Genomic DNA, 16,428 nt, shown 5'->3' on the forward strand with positions numbered 1-16,428 from the left:
CTTGTGGCACTCCACTAGTCACAGGCCTCCAGTCTGAAAAACAACCCTCCACCACCACCCTCTGTCTTCTACCTTTGAGCCAGTTCTTTATGCAAATGGCTAGTTCTCCCGTATTCCATGAGACCTAAAGTGCAGAGAGAGTGTTGTGGGGGCTGGAGAAGGTTATGGAGATATGGAGTGTTGTTGGGGCTTGGGGAGGTTATAGAGATAGGGAATACTGTAGGGGCTGGAGGAGGTTACAGAGATAGAGAATACTATAGGGGCTGGAGGAGGTTACAGAGATAGGGAATACTGTAGGGACTGGAGGAGGTTACAGAAATAGGGAGTACTGTCGGGACTGGAGGAGGTTACAGAGATAGGGAATACTGTAGGGACTGGAGGAGGTTACAGATAGGTAGGGGTGAGGCCATGGAGTGATCTGAATACAGGAATGGGATTTTTAAATTTGGAGCATTGGTGGACTCACAGCCGATGTCAGCAGGCAGAGCAATAATGTTAAATGAACTTGTAACAAGTTGGATATTCTCATAAAAATCCCTCCTGCCCACTTCATTTATCAATCATCTTATGGGTGTTGGGAAGATCCTGTTTAAATAATTAGTTGGTGAACTAACTTTGATTCTTTTCTTTTAACAGTTGCAAATTTTGAAACAGAACCGACAGAGCCTGGCCCCCTTGGTGAGTAATGAAATGATCACACATTCACTATGGTTTCAGTTTAAAGAATGCTTGAGCCTTTGTTACTGGTTTACTACAATTTGTTGGCCAGCTTTGCTCCTCATTTGACTTTTCCTTGTGGATATCTTTCACCATTACATCCTCCGAACATGTAAAAATGTGCAGGTTGCTGGTACCCGATTTCTCCTGTCACAACATAGAACACAGGAAACAATGATGACATTTCTTTTGTATAAGGATTTTACTTTGACCTTTACTACAGGAGAGAATGGAGTCTTGCTTCTTATATTTTGACACTGTTGAGAATGCACCTAGAGCAATGCTCAGTGTCTGTCTCTTTATATAAGGAGGTGTATACTTGCTGTGAAGGTAGCTGACTGGGTTGATTCCTGGGCAGAAGGGGTTATCTTATGAGCAAATGTTGATCCTAAACTCATTAGAGTTTAGAAGAATGAATGGTAATCTTATTGAATTATATAAGATTCTGAGATTCTTAATAAGGTAGATGCTGAGCAGATGTTTCTCTTTGTGAGAGTTGTAGAACTAGGGCACAGTTTCAAAAGAAGGTGTCTACCATTTAATCGATTCATGGCGCAGTTTCATACAGGCAGTGGCAGAGACGGGTTTGAGTCCAGTACAAGACCCGGTGGCATCAGCAGCGGCTGCATCAGTGAGGTAGGCCTGAAGTGGATACGTGGTGGCAGCGGAGTCGGGTTTGGGGAGCTGCGGTATCCAGTGGCATCGGTGGCGTCTGCATTGGGGAGGTCCAGTGAGGACTCATAGTGGCGAGGGCGTGGTTGGCGGTGAGATGGCACAGAGTAGTGGTGACTTTCATTCCAGTGGCAGTGGCGTGGTAAAGGGGTGTTGTACCTGGCCACCAGGCCATGACCCATGATGGAGCGCTTAACAAGAAGGACTGTAGGATTGAGCACACTTTCTTTATTTGTTCATTTTTCTGCCTTTATGTTCTATGTTTTGGTTTAATTGTCTGTATTTTAAGTTGGCACCAGCAACTGGCGATAACACTTTTCACTGTATCTCAAAACCAAATATACGTGACAATAAATAAATCAAATCAAACCAAATCAAATCAAATCAATAATATAGAAACAAAAAGAAATTTATTCTCTTGGTGGTCTTTCGTGTTTTGAGCTTTCTTCCTCAGAAAGCAGTGGTGACTGGATCATCGAATACTTTCCAGGCTGAGTTAGAGATATTTTTGATTTACGAGGAATCATGGGTAATGGAGGGAGCAAACACAAGAAAATGGAGTTAAAACTACAGTCAGATCAGTAATGATCTTAGTGCATGGTGGAGTAGGTTCAAGGGACCAAATGGCATATACCTGCTCTTATTTCTCATGTCCTTATGTTTCCAACTTGATTTCCTCAGTCAGGACCTTGTCTACTGTAAGTGTATATCAGAAGTTCAGTCATGTAGTTAGCCTCAGCATCCTTGATGAAATGGACATAAAAAAAGTTCCTTAACATATGACCAGGGAAGTTGAGACTTCTCTGTATGGAAAGTCAGCAAACTATCTTTCTTTTCAAATCATAGATGTGTATAGAATTTTTCCACATGCTCATTTACCTTAACAACTGAAGATAATCATCACCAGTGCACCCCTGCAGAGGTTGCATAGTGGACAGGGGAGATAGAAGAAGGATGCAAGGAGAGAATACAGTTTTAAATCCGACCACAAAAGAATATTCAAACCAGGAGCCAGGAAATGTTAAATCACTGAATTCCCTTGAAAATTATTGTGAAATCTCCTGCTTAAATCTCCTGAATATGTTCAGGGAGCTACTGGATGGAGAGAAAATGTAATGGATATTATTAAGCATGAATATGGTGTCAATTGTTGAACTTAAATCAGGGATTGGGATCGGAGATGCGGTGAAAAGGGTAAATACTGTCCGGTTAGAATATTCCAGTTTCATGCATATGCAATGAAATGCATTGACTGTGACCTCACCAGTTTGAAATAAATGTTTGAGTAATGACATTTCTTTTGGGTACAAGTGTGTGTCAATTTGAAAAAAATTTTTTTTAAATTGTTGGTAACTTGTGCCTGTTGTTTTGTGGCAGGGTAAATACTGTGATGTGTAGAAAATCTGTGCTTTCCTTGTGTAATGCAGCTTTAAGTTTAATGGAGTGATGATCATTGAGGATATTCATGAATTCTTCTAATTCTGCTTCTGTGTGAATCTAAATATCATGTGTCAACTCAGATACATAAGGTCAGTTCCCACTTTCCGTCACTTCAAGAAACCCCTTCTCTCAATTCCTTCCAGGGTTTAATTCCATCTCCAATACACGGCCACGCCCCCACTCCTCCACTGTTACTACTTTACATGACTGCACTACCCAATAAATGAGTTAGTGAGAATAAAAAAAAGGCCCCTGTAGTGATAGTCACGAGGTCAACCAGGTGGATCTCATAGAATATGAGTTCCCTGATTGGGGGCTGTTAATCTGGTCCCATCAGGGAGCCCTGGCTGAGAGATATAAATAGGAATTACTGAGGTTCTGTTCACTCTAGGGCCTGGCTCTGAGCTAGCTGGGGCTGTGTCATGTACTATTCATGTGTAAATAAGGGTAACTTGGTGACAGGTTACTGTCCTCTGTGGAGTTATTTCTCCCCCTAAAACCAAAATGTAGCCCCCTACAAGAACAAGTTTGCTAGGTGTGTGTGTGGTAATGTGTTGGGGAGATGGTAGTGTTGGAAGTGGATTTAAACCCTGAAAGGTTTTTGAAGTGATGCAGACTGGGAGGTGGTCTCTCTTTAATTTCTACACTGGGACCATTATTGTTCATATACAAAAATAATTTGGTCGCAGAAATTGAAAACATTTGCAATGAAAATCACATTTTCATGCCATTAAGCTCAGCACCAAAATACAGTAACAGATAAACAGACCCGCAGAGTGGACAGGTAAGTGGCAAATTGACTTCAATGTGAAGAAGTATAAAGTGGTTCACTTTATTTTAGTATGGATAAAGAAGTGACATACACCCAGGAAAGCAAAAACTAAATGGAATAGACATGAACAGAGATCTGGGAATACTGGATTCCTGAAGGTAGCTCATATGTTGATGAAGCCATAAAGATTGTTGCCGGGAATGGAGGGTTTGAGCTATAAGGAGAGGCTGGATAGGCTGGGTCGTTTTGCACTGGAGGGTAGCAGGTTGAGGGGTGGCTAGAATAGGTGGCAATAAATATAAGATAGTCACAAACAGATCCATAAAGAATTTAAGAGGAGTGTTGTTACACAGAGAATGATGCCACGTGGAGAAATCTCTCAGCACCAATTAACTTACACAGAATTAAAATTCAGCTCCTGGAGTGTGTGCGCGGTGAGGAGGGGAGGGGGTGATATAAACAATAGCAAAGTCAAGATAGGCCAGTTTGTCCTCTTGGTGCCTTGGGAGTAAAGTTATGTCCAGATCAGACATAAAGTGTTAAAGATGTACTGAGGGTGAAGGAAAATTTGATGATTTCATGACTTTTGAGGTGAAAGGAGCAAGATTTAAAAAAGACAGGGGAAACTTTGTTTTACACAGAGAGTGGTTTGTGGATGGAATGAACTGCCAGAGGAAGTGGAAGATGCGGGTACAGTTGTAATGTTTAATAGATATTTGGATAAGTACATAAATAGGGAAGGTTTGCAGGAGTATGGGTCAAGCACAGGCAAGTGGGACTAGTTTAGTTTGGGATTATGATTAGATTAGATTTGATTAGATTAGATTACATTACAGTGTGGAAACAGGCCCTTCGGCCCAACAAGTCCACACCGACCCGCCGAAGCGAAACCCACCCATACCCCTACATTTACCCCTACATTTACCCCTTACCTAACACTACGGGTAATTTAGCATGGCCAATTTACCTGACCCTGCACATCTTTGGACTGTGGGAGGAAACCGGAGCACCCGGAGGAAACCCACCCAGACACGGGGAGAACGTGCAAACTCTACACAGTCAGTCGCCTGAGGCGGGAATTGAACCCGGGTCTCAGGCGCTGTGAGGCAGCAGTGCTAACCACTGTGCCACCGTGATTATAGTCAGCATGGACTGGTTGGACTAAGAAAGACTGTAATATTTGAACTTTTAGCTTTGTTTCTTTACTTTCTACTTAAAACTAAAAAGGTGTCACTGTACTATAATTACTACAATGTTTAACTTTCAACTTTGATCTTTCTTTCTGCCTTGTTCTTAAAATTCTGTACCTAGGCACATGTACCTAAGATGGTGACATTGTGCACTTTTCACTGTACTCCTGTACTTGAGTACATGTGACGATAAAATCAAATTGACAAATCGACAATTGAAGTGTCTTTTCCCTGCTCTATGACTCTATTAGAAACAATGTAATAGGATTATTTTCTAGAATCATTGATTACAAATATAAGAGGGTAATGTTAAATGTATATAAGAACTTGATGGGACTGTAACCAGAGCACTGTATGCATTTTTGGCAATCACAATTACTAAAATGATGCTGAAGTGTTGGAAAATGTGCAGGAAAATGTTACCAGGGATGAAATTAACCATTTTGAGGATGCAATTATCAAGAAATCTGGATCAGGCTGGAGCAGTATTCAATGGAAAAAGATGAACAACAGTTCTCCATTAAAATTAAATAAGGATGTTTAATATAAGTGATATAGAGAAACTATTCCTGCTTGTAGATGTATCTAGAACAAGTGGCAATAAATATAAGATAGTCACAACAGATCCAGAAAGAATTTAGGAGGGGTGTTATTACACAGAGAGTGGTGTCACACGAAGAGAGAGATTTTAAATCTCTCGGCATTGATTCACTTACACAGAATTAAAATTCAACCTCCTAGAGTAGTTGAAGAACGTTGTGTTGATATATTTAAGGAAAAGCACAGCAGGTCAGGCAGCATCTGAGAAGCAGGAGAGTCAATGTTTTGAGCATAAGCCCTTTATCATGAATGTGGGGGAGGGGGTAAGGAGGCTGAGAGATAAATAGGAGGGTGGAAAGGCGTTAGGTAGATGCAGGAGAGGGGTGATTGTGATAGGTCAAAGAGAGGGTGGAGCGGATGGTGGGAAGCAAGATGGACAGGTAGGACAATTCAAGAGGGTGGTGCCGAGTTGGAGGGAGGGGCGATAAGGAAACTGCTGAAGCTGACGTTGATGCTGTGTGGCTGGAAAGTCGCAAGGCAGTAGTTGAGGCATTCTTCCTCCATTTGGGACTCACGCACCAAACAACCCCACCATCCTGTGGCCGACCACTTCAACTCTGCCAGGGACATGCAAGTCCTGGGCCACCTCCACTGCCAAATCCAAGCCACTTGATTACTTATTTTACTTTCAAGTTTATTCATAAGATTTGGCAATACAATGAGAAACTGCCTCATAAATATGTGCTTCTAAAAAGGTCTGTAGGTTGCCTCTAATTGAATATAAAGATCTCACTTAATTTAAGAAATGATTTATGAGGATGTTGCCAGGATTGAAGGGTTTGAGCTATAGGGAGAGGCTTAATAGCCTGGGCTATTTTCCCTGGAGTGTCAGAGGTTGAGGGATGACCTTATAGAGGTTTATAAAATCATGAGGGGCATGGATAGAGTGAATAGCCAAGGTCTTTTCCCCAGGGTGAGGGAGTCCAAACCTAGGGGGCATAAGTTTAAGGTGAGAGGGGAAAGACTTTAAAGGGACCTGAGAGGCAACGTTTACATGCAGAGGGTGGTGTGTGTATGAAATGAGTTGCCAGAGGAAGTGGTGGAGGTGGGTACAGTTACAACATGTCAAAGGAATCTGGATGGGTATATGAATAGGAAGAGTTTAGAGGGATATGGGCCTAATGCTGGCAAATGGAACTAGATTAATTTGGGATATCTAATCCGCATGGAAGTGTTGAGTCGAAGGGTCTGTTTCCATTCTGTACAGCTCTATGACCCTATGATTGATATATTCCAGACATCTTGAATATGTGACAGGTCTCCATCCAAGATGGCCGTCTAATAATTTCAAAACAGTCCAACTGGAGCCAATATTCCAGAGTGAGTCAGAACCGTAATATACATCTGGGCAACTTGTAGGAACAACTAGCAGGAACTCATTTTAATTTCTGCTTTTGCTGCATCGAGCTAGGAAGAATTTAGTAAACGATCCAGTTTTTTTTTTAAAAAAGGCATCATTATTTTGTCACAATTGGATTTGATCAAACTCACGCAGAGAAAATGATCATTTGACACCATGAACATATGCCATTTGTTTTTTGCTCAGTGGAATAGAGAGATTGATATGTTCTCCAAAAATCTGACAGTTATGAAAAAAAGTGACATCCAGCAGAGTCATACTGATTAAATAGGACATGTTTGAACACGGTCTGAGTACTGTTTTAATGAGTGTTTGCCAAGAATACTTGGACCAATCAATTTAGCCCTTTGGAACTATAATATTTGGACAGCTGCTTTCTATATTTTACCCCTTGCTATTAATTTGTATAATTTGGCTTCTCCTCTTTGGACCAGTCCCTCATGTAAGAAAATGCTTTGTTTGGTCCTGGGATTACGAAGTCACACTGGCAATGTCATTCCAGGCACTGCTGTTGGTTTAGCTCTTATCTGATCGGAACCATTATGTACTCCCTCCCAGCTTATCATTCAGAATAACTACTTTGAAGTACCCAGAGAAGGCACTGTGCATCCTGTCTCATTTTAAGTGGTATTGTCTGTCAAAGTGCCATAACAGAAAGGTCAATGTCAACCCACGTATTGTCCCATAACAGAAAGATTTTGATGATCATCTCCAGTTTCTGGGTTGGACTTGTATTCAGGAGCCACAATTCAAATTGAATTACATTATCAGTTAAGGGAAGTGTGAAATAAATCAGAATGGTGAAGTAGTTGGCAGTTTAAATGTTCCCTTTGGACCAATGGCATGTTCCAGTTTCTGTATTGAATGACAAGCCAATTGAAGAACTGCACACTCGAATCCATCTTTGCTGACCTCACACACTGTTCAAGCATTTCAGTGAGGAGCACTGTGGGAGAGCTGGTACCCATCTGAAGGCAGTTACAATTCCCCCGAGCAGCTGGGATCGAGGGAGCTAAAAATAGTGCAGCAACAGATTCACTTTGTAATTCCTGAAGATTTGAGCTATAGGACAAACAGTAACTAGTGGATTTATCAGGTTGGATTTTGTCACAAAGGCAAAGGTGGTTTTGAAGGCAGGCCTGGAGGCAATCTCTCATCACGGGCTGGTATGTCAACCTCTCCTTCTGATTCTACTTTGGCCTGTTTTCAGGGAGGCAGCCTCTATAGAAGGCGGTAGCTACTTACCTGTGAGCAACAGATAATCAATTTTAAACAAAAACAGAAATTGCTGGAAAAACTCAGGAGGTCCGCTTTTGTTTCTAACTTACAGCATCAGCAGTTCTTTCAGTTTTTATTTAGATAGTCAATTTGGCTGCTTAACGTGCCGATTTAAAGCACTGCACATTGTTATGATTCCAGTTGATGTAAGGACTGGACAAGTTAGGCCTCAGAAAGAAACCTGGTTTGGTAGACTTTTTTTTATTTCTAAACATTAGGTCAGTTACACATTACATTCCCAAGAATCTGCCTTGTACCTTTAACACAAAGCAGAAAACATTTAATAAATAAGAAAAGTTTGAATTATATTAAGTTTAAAAGAAATGTTGGAAAGATTTTATGACAGACATCAGGAGAGAATTCAAATTTACATTATTCCTTCTTTCTTAGCAATTTCCTTTCAAATATTTATCTCCGGGGAAGAGTTACATTATCCCCACGCCAAGGTTTCCCACTCAGCCTGACATGGTTTCCTTCCCGCAAAACTCTGCACATTCATTCAGTGTTTTTTTTCTTTTGGCTGCTATCTCTCCCTGGTGAAAGATTGGATGTTGGCTTGAAAAGCACAGTCAAGTTGAGCTTGAAAGGAAGGAGACAGGATTAAGTATGAAAGAAACAGAACTGGTCTTGAACATCTTAGCTTTGATCTCTTTAGTAATGAGCTGGAAGACATTCTGGTTCATGAATCTATGGGTCACAACTGAGAAGCTAGCTAAGGACAGTTTACTTATTGAAACCGGCTTCTATATTGGAGATAATGTCAGCAGGTGGTATGCATAGGGAGTAGGAGGTTAACACTGCAAGGTTTAGGAGGAGATGTGATGGCTAGATTTGTGTTAACTGCAATGGGGGCAGCTTACTTAGTCTTAGCACTCTGGAGCTGTACTGGGGAGAAAAATCAGCCATGGTTTGATTCCTGATCATTGCCCATAACCCACGTCGGAAGATCGATGCACATCCCAATCACCGGGTAAAAACTAGTTGTTCACTTTGGCCTGTTGTCTAGAGTCTCACACATACGTGAAGGCCACGACTCAGCAAATCCTTTCATCTTATTTGTTAACATACTCACATGATAGCATTCTAACCTCTGAATCACAGGTTCAGTTCAAAAAATTTAGGTTGTATTGAGGGAGTGCTGCAATTGTGAGAGCTGCAGTCCTTTGGCTGAGACATTGAGTATGTGGTTCAAGGGTCTTGGCCAATGTTTGACCCAAAAGGAGCTCCAGCCTACATGACATTAACTGCTCTCCAAAATGATTTATTTGTTGAAATTAGTTCAACTGTTTGGGGGTGTTCTGCACAATATGAATACAAATCTGTCTCCCTTTCCGAGTGTGAAGAGTTAAATTTTCTGCTACATTTTCTATTCAATTTCATACTGAAGTCCAGCTTGGTGTGGTTACTATTGCAAGATAGTTTGATCCTTTGATTATCTGGACGCTGGCACCAGTTCAGTCGCTGCAATTTTATGCCATCATTTATAGTTGCACAGACTATTTCCTTAAATCTGAATGAACCGTTAGACAAAATCTGTACAGTGTGATTAACCTTCAAAATTTGGCCTTTTTTGAAGAGACTTTCACATGGACAACTTTGTTTTATTTAAACTTGATATTTCGATGTTTATAGATATGTTCCTCAACATCAAATCCATTTGACATTTTTCACTTTCATATATTTCTGCTTTCCTTGATCTTTGGCTGAAGTTCCTGAGACTGTAGTCTTTTGCCAAAAGCAATTTCCATGAGTGAGGCCGACAGCAATACATGCCAATGTCATGCAACCATACATCATGGAATGAGACCATTTGACCCGTTGTGGCTGTGCCAGGTCTTTGGAAGAGCTGTCCAATTAGTGCCATTACCCTGCTCTTTCCCCTTAGCCCTGCAATTTCTTTTTCCTATACAAGAATCTATCCAATTCACTTTTGAAAGTTACTATTAAACATGACTCCACCACCCTTTCAGGCTGTTCCAGATCATAAACAAGTTGATATATTTAAAAAAAACTCATCTCTCTGCTGTTCAAATGATCTTACATCAGTGTCCATTGGTCATCGACCCTCCTGCCAATGAAAACAATCTTCTTATTTATTCCATCAAATTATAATTTTGAATTGCTCAAGGTCAGCCAGATGCTAGTTTTCAGCCAATTTCATTCATACCATGTGATGTCAAGAAATGGCATTGGATGTAACAAAGGCTGTGGCCTCTGACAATATACTGGCAGTAGGACTGAAGACCTTTGCTACAGAAATACCTGCTGCTATAGTCAAGCTATTGCAGCACACCTGGCATTTACCCAATGATGTCGAGAATGGCCAGATATGTCCTGAACATAAAAAGCAGGACCGCTCCAACCTGGCCAGTTACTACCTTATCAGTCTGTTCTCAGTCATCTGCAAAGTGATGAGGCAGTCATCATCAGTGCTCTCAAGCGACAGTTTAACAGCAACATCCTACTCACCAATTCCCAGTTTGGATTCCATCAAGACCAGTCAGCCTATTATCCTCTTCATTGCTTTATTCCTGAGTTTCATTCACCAGGCCTGTACACCCAAGTCCAGGTCATCAAAAAGAGAACTGGCTCAATACTAATCCCCTGGAGACATCATTGTAGTCTTCTATGTAATCTGGAAAGAAAAATCCTGTTAACCCTCACCCTCTGATTTCTGCTCCTTAGCTAATTTTGTAGCTATGCAGATATCGCTCCATTAATTGTGTGGCTTCACTTTTGCTATTAATCCTGTTAGTTAATAGTTTATCAAGAGCTTGTTGAAAATCTATGTGCATAATATCCACCAGATAAACAACCTCCTCTGTTAATTCCTTAAACAAAGTTAATCAACTTCAACAGCTCCCTTCTCATAGAAAAAGCCAGGCACATTCTGATCCCTCATTCTAGTAGCTATTTTTCATCTATGAATGTGGACAGTCAGTTCACAAGACTATTTCACTATATGGGCACTACATTCAAGCTCAATCTAGTCCCCATCTGTTAAGCACGTTTATGTTCTGTCAGCAGAGACTGCTGTAGAACAACCAGGTTACCTCATTTTGTTTTCCCACGTTTCCACAGTTACTTCAGTTGAGAGGAGCAAACGCAGCCCAGTTCGGGGATAACACTTGTCCATAGAACCGTAGAATGCCTAAAGTGGAAGGAGGCCACTCGGCCAGTCAAGTTCACACTGACCCTCCGAAGAGCATCCCAACCCCCTATCCTATAACCCTGCATTTCCCATGGCCAGTCCACCCCACCTGCACATCTTTGGACTATGGGAAGAAACTGGAGCATCCAGAGGAAAGACATGGGGAATAGATTAGATTCCCTACAGTATACAAACAGGCCCTTTGGCCTAACAAGTCCACACTAACCCACTCAGACCCATTCTCCCACCCTATACTTACCATGAATGCACCTAACACGATGGGCAGTTTAGCATCTCCAATCCACCTGATCTGCACATCTTTGGATTGTGAGAGGAAACCGGAGCACCCGGAGGAAACCCACGTAGACATGGGGAGAATGTGCAAACTCTACACAGACGATCACCCGAGGTGGGAATTGAACCTGGTGCTGTGAGGCAGCAGTGCTAACTACTGAGACACCATGTGGTGAACCAGTTGAATTTGTTTCTACTACATCCACATCTGACCATTAAAACCATGTTTTCTTTCCCTCTGTCTGTCAGATTGCAGGGAGGAGCAATATCCATGCACCAGACTCTATTCCGTACACAGACCTTGCAAACAATGCCTCAAGAGCCTTTGCTTTTACAGGTAAGCACACTTGGTCCTCATGATATACCTTTTTCAGAAAACTTAACTGATGTCTTACTTCTGCCTTTCACTGAAACTTTATAAACTTGCTTATCCTTGATGCTAGTTTGCGTCTGCTGTAGATGCCACCTTAGTGTGACTCCCGCTTGTGAAGACTTACTCATTGCACACCCTCTCAGCATAACCTGTGAGCGGCACAACAGCAGCCACTTTGCTTGGATATTGCATCAAAGTGTCAGACTTGGTGTCAGGCCTGATCCATGCCATTGAGCTGCTTCTTTAACAGCACATGAATGTTCAGAGAAACATTTCAGGTCAGATTCACTTCATTCACTCTGTGGAGCTTGTCTTTGAGGAGTGACACAAACATAACGAACATGCCACACATCAGCAAGTTGACCACCTGAATGAAATTCAGTTTCTTCTCCTTCTCCATTTCCAGGAAAATGTGTATCTTGTAGCCAAAGGCTTCCTGTCTTAGTGGGGAGGGAGTGGCTACTTTTTTTTTAACCTGGCAGAATGGGAACAGAGGTGAGAGGTGTTAAGACTGGGTGATGTATTGACCTGAAGTCTCTTCACCCCAGCTGAGGCTGCCATGACTGAGAGGTAGGTGGGGCCTGAATTAATCGGTATGATAATCATTCATTGCAAGCTCCAAGTGAGGCTTGTGCCTTGGTGTAAAATCCATTGGAGAAACCCAGGGGCCAGGGAGGCTGTATTTTTTGATCTTTGGAATTCAGAAAGAGGAGGAATGCTTCTCCTAGGTCTTGAAATCAGTTTTGGGTAGCTCATGCTCCTACCATCCCACTCTGTCCTTACACTGATTTGTGCAAAGACTCTTGCCTGGCTTCTCACAGCACATTGCCAGGCACCATGTCCTGAGTCAGCTACTACCCCAGAGCCAAATAACCCTGACCTACCCCACCTCTGTCGTCATTCCTGTTAGTCTTGGTCTGGAGATAGACCTCAAGTATGAAATGGAGATTCAATCTCATTCTGTTCTCCTTATCTTCTAGGTACTTCCCCCACCTGGGGCACACTCCCCAACTCCATGCACTAATCCTGCCCTAGTTTATAAATAGCCCCAATATCTATAAAGAGCACGTCAATGGCCCAACTCGTAGAATCTCTACAGCAGGCTATTTGGCGCACTGACCCTCTGAAGAGCATCCCAACCAGACCCAACCTGTCCCTGTAACCCTGCATTTCCTATGGCTAACCCAACTAGCCTCTAGCCTCTAGCCTGCACAGCCTTGGACACTATAGGCAATTTATCATAACCAGTCCACCTAACCTGCACATCTTTGGACTGTGGAAGGAAACTGGAGCATCTGGAGGAAACCCACACAGACACGGGGAGAACATGCAAACCCACAGAGACGGTCACCCAGGACTGGAATCGAACACAGGTCCCCTGATGCTATGAGGCAGCAGAGCTAACCATTGAGCCACAATTCATGTTTAGGCAATGTCAAAGCCAGCACATAACCTTACACTTTTAAAAAACCCAGCTTCATAAATAACCGCAGGCTGGTACGTGTGAGGCAGCTGTATGTGAGGTCAAGAACTGCAGGATGAAAGAAATCACACGAGAAAAGTCAGAGAATCAGAGATCTTGCCAATCTTAATAACAGTTTTTATTTACATTTTGTATCTGTTTCACCAAACTTAAGTGGCTCAGTGTCACACTTTGTTTTATAAAGCTCCAATGAAGAATTATAAGATATTTTATTATGTTAAGGGTGCTACATAATTGTAAGTTATTATTGCTGTTTTTGGCCAAGGAGCCAGCAGCTTTTACCGCCTCTATAAAACTGTGCAGCACCCACAAATTTCCCAATGCACTGTAAGAACTGGTTCTTTGCAATTCCTGCCTTTCTTGACAGATATTCACTGACCCCAATGTAGAGTCATAGAGATGTCCAACCCATCCATGCTGACCAGATATCCTAATCTAGTCCCATTTTCCAGCACTTGGCTCATATCTCTCTAAGAAGAAGGGCCTGTGCCCGAAACGTCGAATCTCCTGTTCCCTGGATGCTGCCTGACCTGCTGTGCTGTTCCAGCAATAAAGTTTCAACTCATATCTCTCTAAACCCTTCCTATTCATATACCCAGCCAGATGCCTTTTAAATGTTGTAATTATTTCAGCCTCCACCACTTCCTCTGGCAGCTCATTTCATGCACACACCACCTTCTGCATGAAAAAGTTACCCCTCAGGTCCCTATTTCACCTCTCACCTTAAACCTATGCCCTCTGTTTTGGACTTGCCTACCCTGGGAAAAAAAGAGCTTAATTATTTACCCCTATCCAGTCCCCTCATGATTTCACAAACCCTCTATAAGGTCATCCCTCAGCCTCCAACCCTCCAGGGAAGAGCTCTGGGCCAATCAGCCTCTCCCGATAGCTCCCTGGTGTCTGCCAAATAATTTGCCTGGGGCCATGTGCACAGTGAGTCAGGCTTACCTTCTTTGTGTTTCACTCATTAATGCCTGCCTTTCAGTAATGAGGAGGTCATATAGTGAGCCGACATGTTCAAATCCTTCCGCTGAAACACAGTTAGAGAAACTGTCGCTTAACTGGAAATGGGAGCCTTGCAGTTTTATCTGTGTGGGTCTGGAAGGATCCTTCAGGTACCCTCACTCTGCCCAGGCCACATTGTGATAACAAAGCTTGCATATCATCATTCAATACCAGATCAGAGAGTGACCTCCTGGAAGCATGTTAAGATTCTTTAAATTGGTCCTGGCCCCAACTTGAGTATCAGCTACAGTTCAGTAAGGATCTGATGTGTGTTATGAGTGGAAGAATGTCCAGAGGTAGAACATAGAACATTACTGCACAGTACAGGCCCTTCAGCCCTCGATGTTGCACCTGTGAAACCAATCTGAAGCCCATCTAACCTACACTGTTCCATTATCATCCATATATTTATCCAGTGACCATTTAAATGCCCTTGGTTTAAAGTTGGGAGGTCTACTACTCTTGCAAGCAGCGCGTTCCACACCTTTAGAACATAGAACATAGAACAATACAGCACAGAACAGACCCTTCGGCCCACGATGTTGTGCCGAACATTTGTCCTAGCTTAAGCACCCATCCATGTACCTATCCAATTGCCGCTTAAAGGTCACCAAAGATTCTGACTCTACCTCTCCCACAGGCATAGGGGAGATGTCAGGGAACCCACCCCTGACATCTCCCCTATACCTTCCACCCTTCACCTTAAATTTATGTCCCCTTGTAACACTCTGTTGTACCCGGGGAAAAAGTTTCTGACTGTCGACTCTATCTATTCCTCTGATCATCTTATAAACCTCTATTAAGTCACCCCTCATCCTTCGCCGTTCCACGAGAAAAGGCCTAGCACTCTCAACCTATCCTCGTACGACCTATTCTCCATTCCAGGCAACATCCTGGTAAATCATCTCTGCACCCTCTCCAAAGCTTCCACATCTTTCCTAAAGTGAAGCGACCAGAACTGCACACAATACTCCAAATGTGGCCTAACCAAAGGCCTGTACAGCTGGAACATCACTTCACGACTCTTGAATTCAATCCCTCTGCTAATGAACGATAATACTCCATAGGCCTTCTTACAAACTCTATCCACCTGAGTGGCAACCTTCAAAGATCTAAGTACATAGACCCCAAGATCCCTCTGTTCCTCAACCTCACTAAGAACCCTACCATTAACCCTGAATTCCGCATTCTTATTTGTTCTTCCAAAATGGACAACCTCACACTTGGCAGGGTTGAACTCCATCTGCCACTCCTCAGCCCAGCTCTGCATCATATCTAAGTCCCTCTGCAGCCGACAACAGCCCTCCTCACTGTCCACAACTCCACCTATCTTCGTATCATCTCAAACCCACAAGTTGTGAATCACAATCTTAATAACAATAGAGAATCCTCTCTTGCTTTTTAGTGCACCACAGAGCTGTGCTAGACATCATGCGCGAGCAGCCAATGATACTGTTTTTGTGTCTTTCACCAAGCATCTGTTTATCCTCGCTTCCCTTTCCAGTGCGTGGTCCTTATCCATGTGCGGTCTGGCTTTGTAAGTGTTCAGCTAAATATTTCAGAAATGTTCTGATGACTCTCAGTTTTACCCCGCTTTCAGACAGTGAATTCCAGACAAACAACATTCTCAGAATCAAAACGTTCTTCCTGAATCGCCACTAAACCTCGTAACTCTTGTATTTAATTTACCTACCGAGTTATTAATCCTTTCCATAAGAAGATTATTCCTATCACACATATTCATATTCCTACTGTGCATGTTAATCACTCAACCCTCTCTGGTATCAAGGAAACAGCCCCAGACTTTTCGTCCATCTTCATCGAGGGAATGGTCCAGTTCAGGAAACATCTTGGTCAATCTCATCTGAACACTCTCTCGTGCAATCACAAGCTTCCTGCAATCTGGCGATCAGAATGAACCAAGTTGCTCCAAAGCAAAAAGGCACGGTGGCACAGTGGTTAGCACTGCTGCCTCACAACGCCAGAGACCCGGGTTCAATTCCCGCCTCAGGCGACTGACTGTGGAGTTTGCACGTTCTCCCCGTGTCTGCGTGGGTTTCCTCCGGGTGCTCCGGTTTCCTCCCACAGTCCAA

At 42.7% G+C, this 16,428-nt stretch overlaps 1 protein-coding gene across 1 annotated transcript in view; it reads left to right on the forward strand.

Annotated features, from left to right (window-relative positions):
* mfap2 (microfibril associated protein 2) overlaps nucleotides 1-16,428 on the forward strand; it is a 46,101-nt gene that overhangs the window by 23,366 nt on the left and 6,307 nt on the right. Inside the window, exons 5-6 of the mRNA XM_043675438.1 lie at nucleotides 637-678; nucleotides 11,724-11,811. Of these exons, the coding sequence (XP_043531373.1) occupies nucleotides 637-678; nucleotides 11,724-11,811 (130 nt within the window). The remainder of the gene's footprint in view (nucleotides 1-636; nucleotides 679-11,723; nucleotides 11,812-16,428) is intronic.

Source organism: Chiloscyllium plagiosum, chromosome 34 (genome assembly GCF_004010195.1).
Source record: "Chiloscyllium plagiosum isolate BGI_BamShark_2017 chromosome 34, ASM401019v2, whole genome shotgun sequence".
In the NCBI taxonomy this organism is placed as follows: domain Eukaryota; kingdom Metazoa; phylum Chordata; class Chondrichthyes; order Orectolobiformes; family Hemiscylliidae; genus Chiloscyllium; species Chiloscyllium plagiosum.